The 23,412-nt window shown below is 48.5% G+C and overlaps 1 protein-coding gene across 1 annotated transcript in view; it reads right to left on the bottom strand.

Moving 5' to 3' along the window:
- AATF (apoptosis antagonizing transcription factor) overlaps positions 1-22,138 on the bottom strand; it is a 37,259-nt gene extending 15,121 nt beyond the window's left edge. The window contains exons 1-8 of the mRNA XM_015646969.3: positions 22,030-22,138; positions 20,579-20,767; positions 19,952-20,383; positions 19,233-19,370; positions 8,380-8,494; positions 7,876-8,080; positions 6,998-7,162; positions 6,156-6,239 (exon numbers count right to left, since the gene is read on the bottom strand). Of these exons, the coding sequence (XP_015502455.1) occupies positions 6,156-6,239; positions 6,998-7,162; positions 7,876-8,080; positions 8,380-8,494; positions 19,233-19,370; positions 19,952-20,383; positions 20,579-20,767; positions 22,030-22,114 (1,413 nt within the window). The 5' untranslated portion in view covers positions 22,115-22,138. The remainder of the gene's footprint in view (positions 1-6,155; positions 6,240-6,997; positions 7,163-7,875; positions 8,081-8,379; positions 8,495-19,232; positions 19,371-19,951; positions 20,384-20,578; positions 20,768-22,029) is intronic.
- Positions 22,139-23,412: the final 1,274 nt, after the last annotated feature.

Below are 23,412 nucleotides of genomic sequence, written 5' to 3'. Positions count from 1 at the left end.
ACACAATCTATCAGTTTATCTCTGCCACTTCATCACAGTCACTTCTGGCAGCTAAATACAAGATCCAAATCCAGTGTTACACAGACATACGACACAGTAAACCTGTGTAACACCGCCACTCTGCAAACAGCTGCCCTTAAGGCTAAGCAGAAATGGGATCTTGCTTTCCAGTCAATATTCTGTCAAAAGCAAGGTGGGAGGGAGGTTTGGAGCAGCAGCCACAAGTGGTGAGGAGAGGTGAGAGTGGTTTTCTCCTGCTCCAGCAGTGAGGGGTGTTTGCTGTCTCCTCTGAGGCACAGAGATGTCACACACACCCCCTGTGCTCCCGGGGAAGAAGAAGAAGAAGAAGAAGCAGAAGCAGCAGCAGCAGCAGCAGCAGCAGCAGCAGCAGCAGAAGAAGAAGAAGAAGAGCATTTCCTGCAGGGCTTGGCTCCTCCTGCTGGCCCAGAAATCCAGACTGAAACACCAAGGAGTGCCCCAAGATCCTACACTTGTGCCCACACTGGTGGGAATGGGATGGGATATTGGGCAGGAATTCCTGGCTGGGAGGGTGGGCAGGCCCTGGCACCGGGTGCCCAGAGCAGCTGGGGCTGTCCCTGGATCCCTGGCAGTGCCCAAGGCCAGGCTGGACAGGGCTTGGAGCAGCCTGGGACAGGGGAAGGTGTCCCTGACTGTGATGGGCTGGAACAAGATGAGCTTTAAGGTTTCTTCCAACCCAAACCATTCCACGATTCCAAGGTGCATTTTTGGGGCAGGTTCCTAACCCTGAAGCAATTCTGTTGACTTTGGGGCTGCCAAGGCCTTCCAGTGCTCCAAATGTTCTTCCAGTACAGTGTGAGCTGTGGGACTGGGGACGCTGCCTGGGAGAGCAGAGCGAGGCAAAGATGAGGGAGAAGTAAAAAAAACAAGCAGGAGCAAGAGGGAAATTAGGAAATGGAAATAAAAGCTGTGAAGCATCTTGTTACATCTAAATAGCGAACGTCTCCGAGCTGAGGTTATAAATCATGCTAACAATGGTTACTAAAATAAAAGTGGATGTAGCCAGAGGCTACCACTGAAAAAGTCAGCCCAGGCCTGCCTGGCTGCCTTTGGTCTTTAAGGATTTGATTAGTTTTCTGCTTTCTGGTTCAGAGTCTTGCATCCAGCCCGTGCTCCAGAGCCAGCCAGGGCTCAGGATATAGAGTGAATGATAAATTCATTTACTGAATAAAGCAACACTGTTTTCCCAGCACAAGACTTAAACCACTTCCCAAACGGTAATATTTCATTAAGCCTGGCGATTCTGCTTAGAATTTATTAGTCAAAACAGAAAACTCTCATCAGACCCCATATATTCCATTAGGAGTGATATATGGTGTCTCCCAATGCCTAATTATTAACTAGGAAGTGTGAGTAAATCACCATCAGCGTTAAGCCCTGATGTGTGAAGACAGAGTCAGGCAATTCCAGCATCAAAAGGCTTTGATTTGAAAGAGATGCTGTTTTGCTTTCCCTCCTTCACCTCTTACCTGAACTTGCAGAACCTCAGCTCAGTCTCCCACGGCAGCAAACACAACTGCAGGGAGGCACAGCCCCATCCCACAGCTCACTCCCAATCCCTGCTGCTCCTGCCATGAGCTGCCCAGGAGGACAAACCATGGGAGCAGAGGGAAGCTGGCAGTGGCTTGTTCCTTGAACTGAATGAAGCTGAATGTTCCTTGGCAGGAGGTGCTGATGTTTGCCAGGAGAGCTCCTGCTGCAGAGCCCAAACTCTGTCCTGACACCAAAGCCAAGATCCCTGCTGGAAGCACTGAAGAATTCCCCTACAATTCCCCTGAAGGAGATTCCTCAGTGCCAGGCAAAGAGATGCACACCCAGGCCACTGGGCAGAGTCAGAGGGACTTGGAAATGCCATCAGGGTGTTGTTCAAGGGTAACAGAGACTCATTTCTCATTTTAGAGGTCAATTTTCATTTTAGAGGTTAGGTCTCATTTTCATGCACTATCTATCAGTGTTTCTAATCCTACACTCGTTGACCTTTCTGATTTGCAGACCCCTAAGAATTTCCAGTTGAGACAAAGAGCTAAGGAGAGCTGAAATCAGCCTTGTGACAAAAGGCTCACTTGTCTTAGACCTTACAGAGCAAATCAAATTAAAAAAAAAAAAAGTCCATCTGTAGATCCTTTCAAGCTCCTACTGAGTAGCCGTGTAACATTTGGATTTCTACCATCACCAGAGAAAATTTAAGTTTGCAGCTCAAATATTATTTTAAACCTCTTGAAATGCTTTTTAAAAACTTATTTTTTATATTTAATAAAATGCAAGCTGAAATCACTGGACAGCCTCTTTTTACAAGCCATTTTATTCAAATTCAGGTTTGTGTAAGATGCACAGATTTGCCTATTTTCGAATAACCCATGAAGGGAAGCTCCAAATCAAGCTTTAAAATGTGTTATTAACCATCTACCCAGCCATTTGAAAGATACATGCCTGTGATAAGAGTATTGTATTGCCATTAACCTGTGGGATGGTTCGAGACATCTCTTATTCACACAAAACTCTAAATGCATCTAATTAAAGCCACAAGATCAGCTGTCCATATTAATCACTCACCGGTTTAATTAAGGTAAACCAGCTTGTCACAAAGCCAGGCTTCTCTCTATTCTTCACCATTATCGACTTTTAATAGTTCCCTGGATTGGTAATTCCTTGTTTATGGCATGATCAAAGTCCTGGGAGAGGACACCACACTGTGGGCCCAGGAAACCGCTGGGGACACCAGGGGAAATTCACCCCCCAGTGAAGTTCTCCAAAGAGTCACCCAGCAGGGTTTAAGGATGCTGACCTTGGGGTAAATCCCAGCTGTGGGGGGATGAGAGCCCCTCTTGGAAGGCTTTGGTGTTTCCCTGGATGCTCCCCCTCCTCTCTGCTGCCCACAGCCAGGACTGGTGGCCGTGGGCTGTCCCAAAATGCACACCACCACCAAAACCTGGGAAGGAGGGAGCAGGAGAGCAGAGGAAAAAAGGGATTATGGATATTCCCAATTCTCCTTAGGCATACCTGCTGCCAGCAGTGATGAACATTTGTTCTGGGAAGAGCTGCTACCAGTGGAACACTTAGCATATGAACACTAACCTAATTCCTGTTGGAAATAAACCAATTTCCACTCTCTCCTTTACCAGAGGAGTATTTCAACCTAACAATAAAATCTCCACTGTAGCATGTCAGAGCAGCAGCTCCCTGGTAGCAGGCTGGAATTTTAAGTCTTAATGCTGCAATATCAGCTGTAATGAATTCCATGTAAATATGACTTCTAAAAATAAAAAGCCTTTTTCTTCCCTAAAATCCACGTATGAAGGAGAGTTTAAAGGAAAAGGAAATGGGCTCCAGCCTCTCACTGCTGCCAGTAATGAGAAGCCTTCTGAAACACTTTAACTATTCCCACCCAAATAAAAATATTTCACTGCATTATTCAGCTCAGCCTTCCATCACCATCCAACAGGGGTCATCAAAATAAAAATTGTAACTGCTCATGAAACAAGCAAAGAATAGGAGAAAAGGCAAAGTGGGATGAACAGGCAGAAGAGAGTTAAATCCTGAATCATCACAAAATTCCACCAGACCCACCTGCTGAATTCTACTGAATATTAAGACCTGGACAAGAAAATTGTTTTTCACCAGAAGAAAAACAGATTAATTAAAGAGTTTTTTATTATAATCTATAATAAAACAGTAGAACTACTTATTCTGTTATCATTAACTTGTGCACATTCATCAAATTGGGTTCATTTTTACTTGCCTAATTTCACACTGACACATAGAGGAAACTGCTTTCCAGTGCTGTTCTTTATCTGAATGTTTACCTTTTAAGCAGTAATCAAAATTAATTAATAACTATAAAATGTTATTTAGAAGAGTGAAAACAATCCCAAGGAAAGCCTGGATGGAGATTTAAACAGGGAGGGAGAGGCAGGTGCTGAAATGCAAGCTGCAATCAGTGTTATGCACAGGGGTCAGAGGTTGGGAGCACCCTCAGCCTGGTGCTGGATCACTCCTGGAGAAGCAGCTCCCTCCCTGGGTTTGATTCCCATGTCCACATGCAGACACACAAACACACACACACAAACACACACAAACACACTCACACACTCACACACAAAAGCACTGCTCAGTTCTGACCCAGGGAAAGCAGAGCCATTCAGGGCCCTGGCAGCTCCATTGTGCTGCGCTCTCCCCGCTCTCAATGCAGCGCTCAGCTCAGGCTCAGCGCCCTGACAAATAAAGGAAAGCACTTTATGAACCCAATTTAATTGGGAGGTGACAGAAAACACAGAGCCACTTTCCTCAGCCTTATCCCTGAACTGGCTCCAGCTCCAACCTCTGCCAAACCTCGCTGAGCACGGGACACGAGCCAGGGCAGTGGAGCACCCCGCAAACCCTGGGGATCTGCACGGATCCTCTCTGCCAGGAAGCATTTTGGGGATGGAGGAGAGGGGAAAGGGAAGGAGAGGAGGAGGCAGAGAGATCAAAAAACCCCCAGCAAGAGAGGAAAATGGATGTGCAGCTGCCCGGCGGCTCAGCAGATGTCTGTGTGTGATGTACGAGGCCGGGAGAAGCTGTCGGAGCCGCTGCCAAGGACTGGGAAGTGATTAAAGCCTGCACCAGGCTAAGCACCAGATTTCCAGTCCGTGGGGTTCCCAAAGTGGCACCCATGCCTGGCTGTGCTGCCAGATGTTGCTGGCTGCTCCCTCTCCTGCAGCTGGAGCAGCAGGGAATGCAATCTGGAACGCTGCCTTCCGCAGGGGCCGTGCGAGCCCCTGGCACCCATCCTTCACCTCTGCCCGGGCCTCAAACAGCTCCAATTTGCTGCCACTTCCCTCTTGGGAAATGGCCAAGATACAGTTGTGCCTGGCAGACCCATTTGTTTTACTCAGGTGATTCTCTTCCCTCAATGACCTCTATTAGTTTAAGTTTTAATTTAGATTAACCCCAGCACCCCAATTAACCAGTGAGGGGAGAAGCTAAGCTGGTCCTGCTCATATTTCTGAAATCACAATTTAGCACAGTTACAGTCATTAGAGGGAAAGATGGGGACACTCATCCATTGCTGTTTTCTTTTAAAAAATTTAACATTTCAGGGCTGAGAAGCACCTCCTCTGCACAGGTCCTTGCACTGTCAACCTCAGCTGTTTCTCCACTCCATGAGTTTGTTATACCAGCTTCATTTCTTCTGTGTTCTGGGGTCCAATCTGCCCCCAAAGCTGAGCTTCTTGGCCACTTGGACCCCAAATTTCACCTCAGCAGTATCTCAACAGATTTGGCCCCTTCAATCCCAATAGGACAGTTCATCTCCCATCACCATTTGGAGCCTGGCATCCTCACATGGCAACAGCTCTCTCCTACTCCCCAAGCACTTTACTGGCTACTCTAATATCTATTCAGATCAAAAAATCTGTCTTTCCAGTGATATAATGGTATTTGTTTAGTCCTGAGGTTCAGGCTCTGTGTGGATCACCAAAGCAGGCAGAGTTTTTCACACACACTGGAAGGACTCACAGAGACACATTCCTCAATAAGTGACAATTCCAGTTTTCATAAAGCTGGCACTGTCTCTATTAAATAAACTACAAACACTGCTTTCCCTGCACTGGGTGCAGATTCCTTGCTTCTAAGAATTTTGCAAATAAAAGGAATTACTGGCCTGGATCCAAGCTGGCCCAACTCCAAGAAAAGCGCTGGAGCAGCCCAGGAGCTCTCCCAGTCCCCACAGGTAAATGAGATGATTTAGACTGAGACAAGAGCAACTTTCAGTGCTCCTGAGGATCTCCTGGGATTGTTTTTCCTAAGGGGGCTCTGAGAACTGTCACCTTGAGAGGACTCAGAGCTTTTCCTCTTGTGTTCCCCAGGGAGAACAACAGGAACAGCTCCTGCAGCCCTGACACACCCAAGCACCAGCAGCAAGTTCCCAAGCACAGGGCACCTTCAAACTCACACAGCCCTGGAGAAAAACAGAGCAGAGTGCCCTGAGGGACTTGCACAGATTTGGGGTGTTAAAACAGGTAACTGAGTTTTACAGGTAAAGAGAAATATGGAGCACAGAACCAACTGCACTTTCTCTGCAAGATCTGAAACCCAACTGGAGCTGTAATTCCAACACACATTTACCCATCACCTACCTGGTGATAAAAGTCATCATCATCAAATATCTCCTCATCGATGTCCTTCAGGTGCCTGTTGGAATCTGAGGGAGGGAGGACTTCCTGGAAGCATCAAGGAAATACTGAGAGCTCATATGTGCACATTTCTGTCCCTAACTCTAGACACATCACATGCAGCAGCTTGTAAACACACTTGATGATATGAAGGAATGGGGAAAAACTTCCAACATAACCAGCTTTTAAGGACCAGGAATACATTTAAAGGCAAAGCAGAAATGCTGCCAATGCCAAAATAGATTTATGATGCCTTTACTGGGAAATAAATAGGACTGTGCAAAGACTTTCTGGCAAAATACTACAGATATTTTTAATGTAATGGCAAAAATACATCTTGCAAGTCCAGTAATTCTACCTGATCTCTCAGAATTGAGTATTTATTCATTCTTAAATACTAAATTAATAAAGGACTTACTACTAACATATTCTGCAGGTTACATGCAGTATGATTTTAAAAGGGGCTTTCTGGGTTAAAGACTCTAAACTGCAGAGTGAAAACCAAGTTTTGCTGCTGCCACCTCCAAAACCAGATTTAGTGAGCAGCACTAGGGAGGGGGCACAGTCCCAGCTCAAACCTTGTCAGGAACTGGGACAGGAGATAATGCAAACATCACAAAACTGGAATTTCAACATCTTTACTCAGCCATTACAATGCAGGAATCACCACTCAGACACCTCCTCCATCCATCCATCCATCCATCCATCCATCCATCTCCCAAACAAGCACAACGCCCGCTAAAGGTTCGCGCCCATCGCTCTGCGGAGTTTCCCAGGATGAGTTAGAGAAATAAACCCCCCCTTACCGAGTTGTCAGGCCCAGGCTGAGGGGCTGGGGCAGGCTGCTGCTCCTGCTTGCCCAGCACGGTGTAGAGGGAGCGGCGGGTCTGGGTGCGCCGCAGCAATCGCTCCCTGTCCAGCAGGACGTGATCGATCTGCGCCAGCACCGAGCGCTCGAAGGCTCCGAAGCCCTGCACGGCATTAAGCAGTGTCAGATAACACACACAGCCTCTCCTCAAGGCACCACTGCTCCTCTATCTTTCCATGTCACTGGATAAGCAGTTCCAAGAGGAGGAGGGGGTCTGGGGCTCGTTGCAGGGATTTCTACGAGGATTTTTTATTTGTTTCTCCCTCGCTCCCCCTTCCCAACCTGAGGCGAGTTGACGCCTGGCTTAATAAAATGCCTTTGCTGTTCTGGTTCAGATTAACTTCTCGATGATTAATACCAACTCAGGGGTGTGAGGAGACCCCAGATCTCTGGGTGAAATGATTACCCATTGTATTAAAGCCTACACTTCATGGAGGAGGAGAGCCTCAGAGGGCCCTGCTCTGGGAGGAACCACAAACAGCTCCTGCAGCAGCAAGAGTGACATTTTCCTGGAGATTATTTGCTGCTGGAGATTGGCTGTGATGGGCTGCATGGTTGAGAGAACACAGAAACTACCATGAGACAACTTACACTGTCCCAGGCTGCTCCAAGCCCCGTCCAACCTGGCCTTGGACACTCCCAGGGATGGAGGGGCAGCCCCAGCTGCTCTGAGCACCCTGTGCCAGGGCCCCCACACTCATAGGGAAAAATTTATTCCATGTAATCCCACCCAAATTTCCCCTTTTTCAGTGTGAACTCGCTCCCCAGATCCCTGCTCCATGAGAGCCATGGCAGCACACACAAAGCAGGCCTTGCCTTCCCCATTTTGCCCGTTGCCAGCTTTGTCTTGTCGTGCCACTTCTGCAGGGTGCTGTTCCTGTAGGTCCTGAAGTCCTTGTAGCGCTTGGCTATGAACTCAGGGTACTCCTCAAACTTCAGCTTCCGTTTGGGGAGGCTCCTCCTCTTCTCCTGAACCTTCTCCACTGGCTCCTCATCGCTGCTGCTCGGGATTTCATCCTCACTGGAACAAAAGCACTCGGGATAAACACCCTGTCCCTCCCTGAGGCAATGTGTCAGTCCTCAATGGCCCCTCCACCACCAGCCCACACCACACTGGCATTTTTGTTAAAAGGTTTAGCCCCTGCTCCATTATCAGAAATATCACAAACCAGACTTCCCACAGGCAGAAGGAAGTGTCTGTCACCCAGACACAGCAGCAACTGAGAGAGCAGCAGGGTGAGGGTGGTCAGGAAGGCTGGGCATTGTCCTGATTGCTGGAGACCTGAGGTTCAGAAAGATCCCATCTCTTTTTGCATTTACCTCTCAGTTTTTGCTTGCTTTCCATCAACCAGATGCCTCGTGCCTGGGTACTGATAAAGCAGCTCATCCTGAAGTTCCACCAGCACTTTCAGCAAGGCCTCCAGGGCTTTACAACCTGCAGAGCAAGAGACACAAGTGACAAGATCTGATCTATGGGGGAAAGTTTAAACCATGACCTGGCGAGTTTAATGAGAAGATTCTGATCAGAAAAGCAGAACTGCAGGCCCAGAAATCCTCAGGAAGAGAGAAAGGGAAGAAAAGATGGGGTGGAGGAGTGTAAATTGATCAATACACAGTGTGAATGTGGTTTTTATTGGGGTGAGCAGTTGCACTCCAGGGTGCTCACACAGATCCTGAAGGGAGGTGTGATGCTGGGTTTGCAGCTGCCAGTTCTCCTGTGTCCATGCAGTGCCTGTTCCAGTGGCTGTGAGTTCTCCAAGGACACACAGTTCCAGCTGACTGTGGGACAGGTTAACTGCACACTGTCACAGCATCTGCTCTTCCAAAATAGCTCTTCTGTGGCAACCAACAAGCCTCCCTGCAGGACTCTCTGAGAGAAAACAAGTGTCAGCCCAGGCTGACAAACTGTCCCTCTGCACATCCATCACAGGGTCAGCTCTCCCAGGTGAAACACTTGGCACACCCCTACCCAAAAACCTGAACTGAACTTTGGCTGTCAGAGCACGTGGGGCTGCTCTGCTTAACTCCCAAAATTCCCATTGTACATGGCACAAAAAGAACAGGGAGAGCTTTTCCCCTACTCATTTTTTTTTTTTTTCCTTTATTTCTGCTTTTCAGTGGGGGACACAGAGATCATGGGTAGAGTGAACAGCAAATCTTCCTCAGGCAGACAGAGGCAGAAATCAGCCCAGACACTCAGAGGTCTCAATCTGCCGTGTGTTCCCACTGTGATATTGCTCAGTCGTCACCACCTTCAGATAAATTATGGCCTGACCTCAGTAACAGCAATGTCAAGGAGAAGATGCTTTAAGATTTTTGTTGCAGATCAGCTGTTGGACTCACCCTCCCCAAGCCCATGGTTCATTCTAGATACACTCTGACAGCTCCTCTATATAAACCTATTAACGGATTAGGTTTGCTGCACTTGTAAATCAGACGTGTGTGAGCATCAAAACAATTCCACCAGACAAACAGACAAAAGCCCTTAAAAATACATTTGTTGTAGGTGTCTGCAGCTAAAGCATCACTTGCAGGAGCCAAGTGCCCCCACCCTAGCCTGAGTGCACAGCTTACACCAGCAAAATCCTTCCCACTGCCTGCAACGCAGCCAAATGTCCCCAGAGCTTCCCAAACTGTTTATTTTCTCCCCGCTGCCTCTCCTCCAGCAGCAGTGCTAATGCACCCCAGGCAGCTTTGATCCTGGCAATTACAACTGGAGTAGCACTCCAGCCCTTCTGGGGTACAGCAGGGCCACGGTGAGCAGGCAAGGAAATAAAGACAGGCTCAAGCTGCCCTGGGCTATGAGATACAGACCCCAGCAGAAGTGGGGATGGGGAACAATTTTATTTGGAGTGAAGGGGCTGGGGAGGGCAGGGAAGACAATGACCATGTGTCTAACCAGGTGGGAGGGATAATTATTCCAGGCAGTGGCTTCATCATGAGCCTCTTACAGCTGGGTAATTTCCCTGTTCCCAGTTCTTGTGTATTTAATAGCATTACTGGATGCCATTCTCACTTCTACTGTTGGCTGCTTAAGTGTGCTATAAACTCAAATTCAGAAGCCAAATATCACCCTCCTCTGCTCTCTTCCCATCTAGCCCTGCCCTAGCCATCTCACATTTAATTCCAGAAGGGGCTGTTTTCTTCCCAGTCTCCTCTTCATCCCCTCTTCCCTGTCTGCCTTTACATGTCTGCTTCAGGGCAGAGACTGGCCTCCTTTGTGAATGAAGGCAGCACAAGCCAAAACTGTTCCATGAATACAAACTGGGTCATTTTGAAAGGAGGCTGGACACTGACTGACCCTCCTACCCCCAGCAGGAACTTTGTAATGCTGCTGCTTGTCTGAAACAAGAACACAACAAACGTGGTTGGGACTCAGATGGGACGCAGAGTGTCAGTGCTGAGACACTGCCTTGGAAGAGTCACTTTGAAGAGTCCACAGAAGCCCCTCCATTTTGTGTCCAGGAGGGAAAAAGTTGTTCCAGATCCAGCAGGCAGCAGATCAATCCACCCAGCACGCTGGGAACCAGCAGCAGTAAATCAAAGTGTGCCTTTCTCTCGGTGCTCCTCATATGTCCCTGGTTTATCCAGCCCTCCAGCCAGGCTGGAAGTAGCCCTGGAGTATTTAGCTCCATCCAGGGACAGCACTGCCATGGATCAGGGTGTCAGGAGACCCACCAGAGATGAAAGCTGTCCTGCTGCTCTCAAACCACACAAGAACTATTCTGCCCATGCCAGTGAACAAACTGGAGCAGGGTGACCCGGCTGCACGGACTGATCCCAGAGCTGCCATGGATCCACGCACTGCCCGTGGGGATGGGCTGCCAGGGGGGCTGCTGGGCTCACCCACGCTCCAAGCCCTGCATTCCCACACTGGAAAAGCCCTGCCCTCCTTCCCATCACCTCTAAAGACAGGGTCTCATTTCACCCTCCCGAGCAGCTGCACGGAGCAGCGGGAGCGGCCGCGTGCAGGGACGCTGAATCCACGGAAAATCCCTTCCTGGGATGTGCCAGCAGGAACCACCACCTACCCAGCACACAGCTCCACCTCAGAGCCCGTGCCTGCACTGGAAATAAAGGACTTTTTCCCCTCAATTAAATCTGAGGCTGTGGCATCACTGGACTATCAGAGGCACGCAATGCTCTCCATCCTCCCTGCACCTCCACAGGCTGGGGAAGCGCTCACACAGAGCAGCTGGAGCAGGGCTGCCATTGGGAAGGGGGGATCAGAGCAGAAGCTGAGCTGCACAGAACTGGGAGATTCCCCTGCCTCCATGGAGAGTCCCCAGGGCCCCGTGCAGCCTCTGTGTCCCCAGCCCAGCTCCCATCACGCAGATCCAGGGGAGGAGAGGAATCCAACCTCCCATTCCGATGGCTGCACACAAGGAGGAGGATCCTGGTACACAGGTTTAGCATCCCAGCACTCAGATGGAGAAGGGGAATCTTCCCTCCCTTCAAAGGGTCGTGGGACAGGAGTTAAACTCCAGGTCAAAATGGCCCTCGATGTGCTGGCCTCGGAACAATGCTCCCCATTCACATCCAGCTGCCAGCCACTTGCACTCCTCATCCCCAGCAATTAATCCCCCACCAAACACGTTTGATTAAATCTTTTCAAGCAAATCCTTTGCTTTGCTTTTGTTAGTTCACTTCTTGTCAACATCTATTAAAATATGCCTTTAATTCTCCCACAATCTTAAAAAACACCGATTCCACTGTCTTCAACTTTAATCAACTGTATGGCCGGCATTTTTCATTTCATAATAATGTGCTGTTTGGAATTCAAGAGGCAGGCTCAACATCAATCATTCGGCAAGAATTTTTCCACTGCAATAAATATGCAAATGAGGAAAGCCAGTCAGTCGTATTTCAGGCCCGACTTGCTAGTGTTTTAAAAAAGACACAAATTTATTAATTGCCGTTGGCCAGCGGAATCCTATTACTTTGGGCATTGATTACAAAGCTGTGTGAGTGATTATTGTGCAACTCGCAGGCTATCCAGGCATGAGGAAAAATTATTAAAGCAAGGCAGAGATTATCAACTCGGAATAACAATAAGCCTTAACATTTTAGGCCTCTAACTTCTTCAACAAAGAATTACGCCGCAGCTCCGGTGTATCATAATTCTGAAGTCTGTCAGTATTACTTTTGGAGCTTGCTCTATATTCCCAGCAGCAGGAAGACGTTCCCAGCCAGGAAAAGGAGGGGGAATTCCTCCAGGTGTCACATCTCAGACATGGGGCTCTGGACAGAAGCTGCCATGTAATTCCCAGCGTGGAAGGAACCTCAGGGGGAACACTGCAGGATCCCAGCAGCTCCAGCCCTGAGCGTCCTGGGGTCCTAAATCCACGTGGCACAGAAATAAAAGAAATAATTCTGTTTGGTAAGCCTCAGACAGGAGATCCAAGAGCCAGCCCAGACTCAATGATAGGCTAAAGGGGATTTTTTTACAGGTGGTGTGGTTACATTCCCATTTCTCACAGACTTCAGCACGAAGCCCTGGGAAATCTGTCCAAATTTAGGAAATGATGGGAGCAACACTCCTTCCACGCTTTCCAAAACAGCGAGTTTGGGGAATTTTACCACATGACAGTAGCAAAAGGGCCGACTTTGCTGCTGACAGCCAAGGTCTGCTCCACACCCAAACCCAGTTTGCCGGTTCCATTGGAATGCAAATGATGCAAGAGCCTTTGCAGAGGGGAAAATTGTATTCCCTGGGCACAAAGGAGCCAGGGCTGCACCCCCCTTCCACAGCAGCGCTTCAGCTGACTCCCAAAGAGTTCCAGAACAGCCTCAATTTAGCCCTTTCACTCCAATATTACTGCATCTGACAGGGAGGACAACAGGATCAGACACAGATGAGTTTGCTAAAAGTAAAGAAAATAACTGGATTGAACAACAGAATAAAGGCTGGGTATTCAGGGGTTTATTAGAGGGCACTGGGGGAGGGGGAAAGCTGAGGAGGAGAGAAAGAGAAACAGTTCCATGAAGTTCATGCTCTGCTGATTCGCCTCAACCATCATCTTTTGATATCAGCCCAAACCAGGGAGGGGATGGGGCTGGCAAAAATGAGATTTATAAAAACTGATGCTTTACATTACTGGAAATGCAAAGAAGCTGACAGCACACATTCCTGCCTCTGCCAGCCTGGAGTCCCCAAGTACACGGGCAAGGAGAAGAAAGGAAATGTGAAATTTCATAGTTATATCTGGATATTAAGGCCAGAAGGGAACATTAGCCCATCCAGACTGACCTCCCCACATAATACCAGGCCATTAATTATATTTATCATGACAAGCCCCGAGCTTCCATCTCAATGTACCCAATTGCCAATTAATCCGAGTTAGCTGACATTTGCACACGCTTGTCTGGACACTTTTAAAGCCTTTGTTTCCCTGCATCTTGTTTGTGCAGTACACAGACCAACATGCACAAATATTTAGCTAAATTCAGTTTAATTAGCTATTAATCTTGAGAAACTCAGGTGTAGGCAAAGCTGTCTGAGTGTGGTGCAATCCCACGGGCTGCAGTTCAGCAGGATCAGGTCACCAGCCAGGGACTGTCCCAGCAGTTCTTGTACTAAAATTTAAGGCAGATTTCAAATAAACCTCAGACATCACCACTGAACAACACATGTGGCTGTGGAATCACCTGTAAAACCATTTTACCACACCCATCCATGAGGAGACAACAATTCTGCTCAGAAATACTGAATACCACAAGCTAAAAGCCTTGGCACTCTGAGGGCAGGAGTTTTTTCTCTGGAAACAGCCCAAAACTGGATGTTAAATAAATGTCCTGCATTTCTCCACTACCTCCCACACAGAATTCCTGAACAAATCAGAGAGTAATGACAAACCACTAAATACCTTCCTGGTACCTCTCACAGCCCAAATTCTGCACGTGCCCAAAACATCACGGACCTCATGGCCCAACTTCACATTCACACAGCAACAAGAGAGCTCCAAAACTGAGCCCTAAAACACAACAGGCCTTGTCTGAAGCCTCTCACACCATGGCTCTTCCCTCTCACCCACTGGCACAGACAGAACACCCAGAATGGCCCTGGAGTTGCTCATCCTCACTGAGCCCACTCCTCACCAAAAGCTCTCCGTGGCACATTCCACAAAATTCAGAAAAAAAAGGATCTGATTCATTCATTTCTTTCAGCTGAGAGAAGAGTCTTCATTAATGTCAACAGGCTTTGGCTCAGTCCCAAAAAGAGTTGAACAGATTCTCCATGAGATCAGAGGAGAAATTTGGGGACACCTGCATCCACATCCATTTAAATCACAACCAACCCTGCAGGAATTGACAGGGCTGATGCTTTTGGTATTCATAAAGTGTCCAGACTAATACAATTCAATTAAAATGAACTACCAGTTTTAAGTGGGCTAGATCTGATCACAATAATTTACACTCAGGCTTGAAACCCAGTTCTGCTGTCACACATTTGTGCAGGCTCCCAGTAAAATCTTCAAAGCAAGAATATATTTAAGTCCATGATCTTGCCTAGCACCAATTAATCCTGTAACTGCTCTATGCCTCTGGAAAGTGTGTAATCTGCCTGTGCCTCAGTTCCTCCCCCTCCCTGTGACACTCACCCTGCTCTGTATGAATGCATTAACATCTCCAGATGGAGGTGTGGATATACAGGAGCTCTAAAAGCTATCCAGGAATAGAGGTGAGAACAAAATTACCAGGGAGTTCTTGGCAGCTGAGTCCTGCAGGCTTCCCTTAAAAATTCCAAGCCTGTGTCAGTAAATCCCATTTCATCAGAGAGCTGTTCCCTACCCCGGTGTGTTCAGGTGAGGGGGAGAGGGGAAGGCCTTGCCAGGCACATCCTCTCTCCCAGGAAGTGGAACAGCTTCTCTGGCACCTACAGCAGACTGGATTTTATCCAAAATCAGTCCCTGCTTAACCAGTGTCTCCAACATGACTTACCTGGATTTTGTGGAGGATGTAAAAATATTATTTTAAAGACGGGGATTAAGAGAGCCCAACAAAAATCCTCATTAAAAAGACACTGAGAACATACTCATACACTAACTGAGACTAAACAGAATCTTTCTCTCAAATGTCAAAATACTGCAGAACCAACCCAGAAGAAAATGAAGATACCCAGTGTGAAGCTCCCAGAGAGAGAGGTCTAAATGTGCTGCTGAGTCCCAAGTCACAGAATTTGCCATGGGATCAGGTACTCAGCCTGCTGTGCCCAGCTCAGGGAATTATTCCAGATGGGAGCACAATTCTCTCCTACCACAAATTTCCACTTATTTCCACTCCAGAAACAGCCATTTCTGGGTCACTCAAAGTTTTAGGAACAAAAATTCAACGTCTTCATTTCCCAGAAGGCAACAAAGCCCTGTGGTTTGTTTTTTTGTTTATCTGATTCACTTTATTCAGGTTTATTTTATTACTAATCACAAACCTTGGTGAAACTTCACCACAGCTTTCCAAAGTGTAAATATTTGTTGTCCCCACTTTTGTTCCTCCACTGAGCAAATCCATCCCCACACACCCTGCATATCTACTTCCAGCAAACCCACTATTTCTTCTATTTCTTGAAATTATCTGCAGCTTATGCTGAGGAATAGAAATGTGGGATTCTGGTATTTTCTCTTAATCCACTGACAGATGAAGTCAAAGCCAAAAAAACTCCAAAACCCCACAAAAATGCAGTGAGCAGTTTCTATTTCAGTGACCTCGTGAACTCTTGCAGAAGGAAAAGCACAGCCACTTGTCCCTTTAAACTCCTGTAATTTCCATCAGTTTCTGGCAAAAAAAGCCTTCCTCACCTGGGTTTTTGTACATTCTTAACTCATCTCACCAATTATAAAGTGAAAATAACACAATCTGCTCTTTAAAAGCTGCAATTCCCAGCTCTTTTTGAAAAGCATAAACTATTAGTCACCAAAATGTTCCCAGTTTAGTATTTTTACCTAGAATTAGAAAGAAAAAGCTACAGGCCTGTACTGAGAAGCTCAGGGCCTTTGAGGATGAAGAGATTTAATTCCTTAAAGCCCTTGTTACCTCCTTGTCCCTCGATTATTTGTGGGGGTTTTTTTTTCACTCTATCAAGATGTAACACAACAAGCCCCAAACCCTGGAACTGTTGAATTCCTGACAGTGGATGTGGCTCCTCCAATGTTTATCCCACCTCTGCTTTGGTTCTTCCTTGCCCTTGAGGTGATTTTTGGAGACAATTTCAGGAGATCCCCTTCCAAGCTCCCAGCACAGGGAAATATGAGTGGCAGGCCTGCAATCTGTGCACAGCCACAGCACAGAAACTTGCACCTTGCACTCCTTTTCTATGTAAATAATGCAGGGATCCTGCGGGAACATGCCAGGGATTGGAATTTTTAATTAATGGGTCTCTTTAATGTGCAAATCAGGAGCAGATTGCAAATTCTGACTCGCATTGATTATGAAAAACATTAATTGAACGTGCAAGACCCCAAACAGAGGCAACATCTCAAGCCCTGGGCCAGACTGGAAGATGCAGTGCAGGGGAATACAAATCTGTCTTGGAGAAACAGCCCAGTCCAGGCAGCAGCACCTTGGAATTGTGAGCTGGGAGGGTTTGTGTGTGCAGGGCATTAAACACTGGACATTTGTGCTGCTTTCAGAGCTCAGCCACTCTGATCTCAGCACTAAAAACCATCCAGACTTTCTCAGTGGGTGTAAAACAGGAATAAACATGAGCTCCAGGACCACAGTTTGGTCTCCCATTTGTATGTAAAAAGGATGAGAGAAAAAAATCTCAAATATAATTAAAGATACAAAAAAAAAAAAAAAAAGGAAATAAAAAGTAAGACAGCACAAACAAAGCAATGCTGTCTCTTTAAACAGAAATTCATCCTATATAAATTATGGCCATAAACTTTTCCTGCAGTGCAGCCTAATTAATTCTTGTTCTATACACAAAGGGAAATGCTGGGTGACAAATGGGTGTGAAGCCTGAAAGCTGCCAGGTCTGCAAAACATTTTCTACTTCAATTTATAAGCAATTTTGCAGTAAATCATCTACCAGAACCTGAGATCTCAGGAATCTAAGGTTGTCCAAAGCACGTTGTAACATTTAAAAAAAAAAATCATAAAAGATTACAAAAATAATAAATTAAACACTTTAGGGTTTGTAACCTCGGGTCTCAAAACATGGAAAATGAGCATGACCTTGCCATTTGCACCCAGGTTTGGCTTTAAAACTGCAAATGGATGGAGAATTGCTGTCTACTCTTTAACACAATTACACTCCAGCCCCTAGGGAATTCCAGCACCACAACAGGGTTGTCCTGAGTAGGAGATACCCAAGAGAAAAATACACAAAGGACCATTTTCCAATTCAAAAAATTCAATCTTCCTCTGAGCATGGAGCAGAAATTTCATGAGAAATGGAAAGATTTGAGAAAAATTACTGGAAACACTCTTGTCCAGGAGCTCTGAGAGCACTGGGAGCCTCGTGACTTCAGCATCCTGCAGGGTTCACCCAGAGTTTTGGCACCAAGTCTTTTGTGCAACTGGAACACCAAATTGTTCCCTCCTGTTCAATGAGGATGATGAAAACATGCCAGATTTATTTTGTGGGTTTGGACAGAAGTGCTGGGGCCTCCCTGAAAGGAGAGCATCATCCAGGCCAAAACAATGTCCATGCCATGATGATCCCAAATCCTGTCCAAGGCTGAAGCTCATCACAGACAAGTGTAGCAGCAGTAGTGGGATGTTCCTAAATTCAGTATTTCCCATCTGTCAGCCTGAGATTTCCTCTGCTAACACAGTCACTCCAGCTTTATGTTCTGTCTCCACAGATGAAGCACAAACACAAACCCAAGCTGTGAGGAACATCAGAGCTCCCACAACTCCCTGCCCAGGTGATGAGGAGAAGGTGATGAGGGGATCATTCAGCACTTCTTAGCAGTGGAGTTTCCCTCAGAGCTCTGCACAAGTCAGAGATCAGCCTCTGCAGCACTGGGGACATTACACTCCATGTTCTTGGGTGTATTTTGCTTATGGGAAATACCAAAATGTCAAGCATTGTTTCTGTTAAAGGTCTTTAATGATATTGCATCTTAGACCTGTAATGAAACATGGAGCTGGGGCAGTTTGTAATGCATCTCATTAGGGACATTAATAACGTGTGTTCCACTGAAAGGTCAGCACAGCATTGGTGGGAGTTTGCCTTTTTGTCCTTAATCACTTCATTTAAAGCAGCAGAGCCAACTTTAAAGCAGAAAGCAGCTCACCTGTAGCTGCAGGTGGGCTGACTGCCCTGTCCTGGGCAGGGGTAAGGCAGAGGATCCCAGCCAAAACTTGCTGCAGGGCCAAGGTTCAGGGTCAATGTCTGATGACCCACACATCTCTCTCCCCATGCATTCACCTCAAGGCCAGGAAAAAGGTGTCCAAATATAAAAACTGAACAGACCCACACCACCTGGAAGCCCAGTACCTTGCACTTACCAACTGGAGCCTGCATATTATGATTTCATATTGGAGAATCTACTACAGATCTCAGATCAGTGATCTCAGGAATAAACAGATGAAGCAGCCCCATGCTGGAATTCACCTGCACAGACCCTCCTTTGGGCAAAGCTTTGCATTCACTGGCCCAGCACAAAATTGGTACAAGGTATCTCTGGACAGAGCACCCCAGCTCTGCACTGAACAGCAATAAGCAATTGTTTATAAGAGTCTGAGCAAAGGAGAAAGATTAAAAGGCTCTTATGGTGCCTTAAAGTTTTAGCTTTCCTGTTTTTCAGATTCTGCCCTGCCTAGGTGTGTAGTTTTGAGCTTCATGTTAAGTGCCAGTGAGCTCCCTTTACAGAGTAGGGAGACAAAACAATTCCTTCTCTAGCTTGATACCAAGGACAATCATGACAAGTTTCAGGCCAAAAAGCAGAAACAAGGGTGGGCTGAAGAGAGAAAACAAGCAGGATGGGACTTCATAACCTGAAGCTGTAATTGGACAATTAACCCAAATATGCAGATGGACCAAAACTTATAAAAATGTGAGACCTCATGACCAGTTGTGTCCATTTTGTGACCATTTTTGGTCCATCCTGGGTGTAGCCCTGGCCAGGCTCTTGTACTGCCCAAGGTGTGTTCTTTAAGGCCATTCAATAAACACCCACTTTACTCTTAACTCTGTTCTAGGTCAGCCTTCTCAAGGCATCACTTACAGTTCTCCACAGCGTTGTCAAAGTCCTGGCCCCCCTCCTTCCTGAACCTGGGGTAGGTGTCTGGCTGGGGCAGCCTGTTGGCCGTCATGAGCACCTTCTGCATCTTGATCCTCCCTTCCATCAGCTGATCCCACAGGGCTTCACAACAAAAAGGAAATAAAAGAATCAGTTAGCAAGACAAAGCACTTGTTCCTGGTGAAGGACCTGACAGCTCAGGCCCTCTGCTCTGGGTTGCATCGCTCTTGCTCAGGGCAGGCACTGACCAGCACAACATGGGTGCCACAAAGTGTCTCTGGACAAAGCAAATCCCAACTGCACCTCAGTGACCCACAGATCAAACCATCCCTTTGCTTCACTGTATCAAAGGACAGCCTGCAACGGAGGTTTGATAGTTTAACAGCTCAGACAGGAAGGAATGGCATTTTGGGAGTTGTGTTTTGGAAAGAAACAAAGTGATCACAGCAGGAACAGCGCAGGAAGTTCCCAAACCCAAGGGTCCTGTGAGGATATTCAGCACTGGTTCAGTGAAGCTAATGGGTAAATACACTTCACATCAAGAGCTGCTACAGCAGCAGTGACACCAGACAGAACATCTGCACACACACAGGGATGCTGCAGCATGCACAAGCAGGGTGCTGACAGCACCTCACCGTGCTGAGGGGTTTCCCAGCATGGCTGGTTTCACAGTGCCAGCAAACACACAGCAAACATGCACAAACCTAGCTGGTTCCTCACAGCTTTGCCCTTCTCCACCTCTTCAGACTCCCGTCCTCTGGAGAAGGTCAGCACTCCCCCATCATCTTCGCTCTCTTTGGTTTCTTTTTCATCATCGTGGTCTTCACTCCCAAATTCCTCCTCCTCCTCACTCCCTTCTTCCATATCAGCATCATTATCTTCATCCTCATCTTCATCCTCCCCTTCACTGCTCCCTGCATCATCCATCCCCTCTGTAAACTTCTCAAAGTCTGTGATATTCTGGAAACTGAACTTTGGTGCCTTGGCCTTGACAGGTGGCTCCTCTTCCTTATCCTCCAAGTCATCCTCCTGCTCACTGCCAGCACTGCTGGGCTTGTCCCTGGCCTTTGAGCCAACACTGTCCTCCTCTTCTGAGCCTTCACTGTCACTGTACCAGTCATCTAATGCTTCTTCAGCTAATAAAGGAGAGAAAAAAGTTATTTACTTAGCAGAAAAACTCATCAGCGACAGCTCAGGTTTGGGCTGTTAGATGTCCAACTTAATTGTAGCTGTTCTCGCCCTGGAACATGGCCCTGAGGTTTGCCATGCTCAGTCATGTGCTGACATCATGGTTTGCCAGCAAAAAGGGGAAAAAAAATGAGATTTCTTACCAGATCCTTCTTCAGACAGAGCATCTCCCCAGAGCTCTTCCTGCAGAGCTTTCCGAGATGTGGCTTTCCCACTGTACCTCTTATCAGCTTCCAGGAGAGAGGCTGAAGCTCTTTTCCTGATATTGCCAACAGGCAGAATGTCATCCGTGGTTTCATCCTCAAATCTGTCAATCACTTTAGCAACTGTAGCTGTGTTGGGGGGGAAACAAAAAGGGAAGTGGTGTCTGAAAAGGAACTAAATTCCAGTCTGGAAGGAGCCCTGGGAAGCACCTCATGCTCTGTAACAACAGTGCACTGCCCAGGGGAACAGGAACTTTGAAAAGTGCAGGAAAGACACACAAAAAATTTCCTGCAAGGGGGGAAGGTTTCTGCATGAAGCAGAACACAGACTAAGCCCATCCAAGCCCTCCCAAGGATGTAGGAAGGTCTCTGAGTCCTTTGTGTGGAGGACTCTGCAAAGCTGCAGCGCCTTCACTCACTCCATGCTTGCAGACTAAGAGAAAAACTCCAATTCAGACACACTTTGCTCTCCTGCTACATATACAAGCCACACAAATACAAAAATTTCATGTGATTATTGCCCTCCTTCATCCCCATCTTCCCCAGGACACAGAGCCCAGAGAACACATCCCACCATCCTCCCTCCCCACCTTCATTCATGTGCAAGGCACCCGGTGCCAAATCACAGGGTTAGCTCTGTTCCGGCAGTCAAATCGCTGAGTGCTCTCAGTGTGTTTGTAAATGTTAATGCCTCACCTGGAGTGTTTGTTAGAGGCAAAACAATCTCCTGCTCATAACCAAAGCAACAAAACCTGCTCTAAGTCCAGCCAGCAGAGGATGCCCAAATGCTGGGCAATAAGGAGGGGCTGGCCAGGAGGGGCAGAGGCAGATCCTCCCCTGGATCCCTGGCAGTGCCCAAGGCCAGGCTGGATGGGCTGGGAGCAGCCTGGGACAGGGGAAGGTGTCCCTGCCCTGGCAAGGCTGGCTCTGGATGGGCTCTGAGCTCCCTTCCCACCCAAACCACTCTGGGGTTCTGTGAAGTTTGGAACAAAATTGTGGTTACTAAAACGGGAAAACGCCTCCGCTGACCACCTCAATAACCCTCAGGGGTTGTTGAGACGTTTCTTACAAGACATTACTGCTCTCACACAGACTGCAGGAAAGAACCAGGCCAAGCCTAACACAGGCCCGAACCCTCAGGTGGCCGCAATCCTCGAGAACCCCGCTCCTGGACACATCCCCGATCCCGCAGGGGGCTCCATCCCCGAGATGAACCCCGAGCCCCGACACAGCTCCGACCCCTGAGAGCACCCCGGGCCGGGGCACAGCGGGAGCCCGAGCACCCACACCGCCACGTGCGGCCGCTCCGCCAGCGCCCGGGCCGCCCCCGCCGGGCCCCTCCCGCCCCCGCCGCCCGCGGTGCCAACTCCCCTGCCCCGGTCCTCCCGCACCTTCCTCCGCATCATCCTCGGGGTCCCGCAGCCCGGGCCGGGGGTCCAGCAGCTCCTGCAGCTGCAGCGCCAAGGGCGCCGCCATCTTGGGGGAGCGCGGGAGCGTGGGGCGGGGCCTGGGGCGGAGCCTGCGTGAGGGGACGGGGCGGGGCGGGGGGAGCGCCCGGTCCCGGCAGGATCCAACCGGGAATGAACCGGGAATGAGCCCGTGATCCAACGGGGATCCAACCGGGAATGAACCGGCAATGAGCCCGTGATCCAACGGGGATCCAACCGGGAATGAACCGGCAATGAGCCCGTGATCCAGCCGGGATCGATCCCGGGATACAACCGGGAATGAACCCGGGATCCAGCCGGGAGCCCCCCGAGCCCCCGCCGCTCTCTCGGCCCCCGCCGTTCCCGGGGCGTTCCCGGTCCGTGTGGGCAGCGGGGCTGTGGGAGCCGCGGCCTCGCGGTGCCGGATAGCGGCAGCACAGCAGCGAAATCCCATTAATAATGCACAATATGACAACTATTGCTTTAAACCAGCGTCGAACTCTTTCAGCCACTCCAGCGGTGCAGAGCTGAATTAATTCTTTCCCCTCCCTGTGTTAAATATTCTGTGGCCTGCTGGAGTCCCTCCCACAGCAGCGAGGTCCCAAAGCCGGGTTCTCAGGTCAGGCACACAGATAGATCCTTACACCTGAGTTACACCTGAGTTACACCTGAGTTACACCAGCCACAGGGAATTCAGGAATTTTGGCTCCTGGGATCAAACTCTGGCGGAGGAGCAGCAGCCAAGCGATGCAGACGTGACCTGCAGAGAGCCCGAGCAGGGACAGCTTCTCTGGGTTTGCCCTGACAGCCGCTCCCGGCCCCTTTCTGTGGTTCTGAGGTGGCCCCAGAACTCAAGGAATTGCCTGGAATTGGGGAACAGCAGTCGAGGTTGGCACGGATTTTGTCCCAAGGGGGCAGGGGCCCCACTCAGCCTCTCCAATCCGAGTTGCAGATGTAGGTGGGGGCTCCGCATTTGGGCTTCCCACATCCAGCAGCGTTGGGATTCCACCTGCGAAGGTTCCAGCAGCCCCCTGCGAACCTGAGCAGGCTGAGGCTCACCCATTTCCAGTCTCCTCTGCCCCCGAGGTGCCTTCAAACGCCACAGAAGCGAGCAGGAGGTGATTTGTGCCGGGAGAACGGTGCCGGGGTGCAGCCGCATCCATCCCTCAGCACGGCTCATGCGAGCGCTTCTCCTACAGAGGGCAGAGGAATATCAGGAATTCCCATCGCCTCCAACCGGGGAGAAACCCGGCAGGCACCGCCTGGAAAAACCCAAACATCGCCCTCCCCTTCTCAGCCCTGCTCTGACCCTCCCCGCCAGGGTACCTTGATGACAAAATAAAGCTG

The sequence above is a fragment of the Parus major genome, chromosome 19 (genome assembly GCF_001522545.3).
Source record: "Parus major isolate Abel chromosome 19, Parus_major1.1, whole genome shotgun sequence".
Classification (NCBI taxonomy): domain Eukaryota; kingdom Metazoa; phylum Chordata; class Aves; order Passeriformes; family Paridae; genus Parus; species Parus major.
Note: the sequence above shows the minus strand (reverse complement) of the source record. Positions and strands in the feature narration are given on the sequence as shown.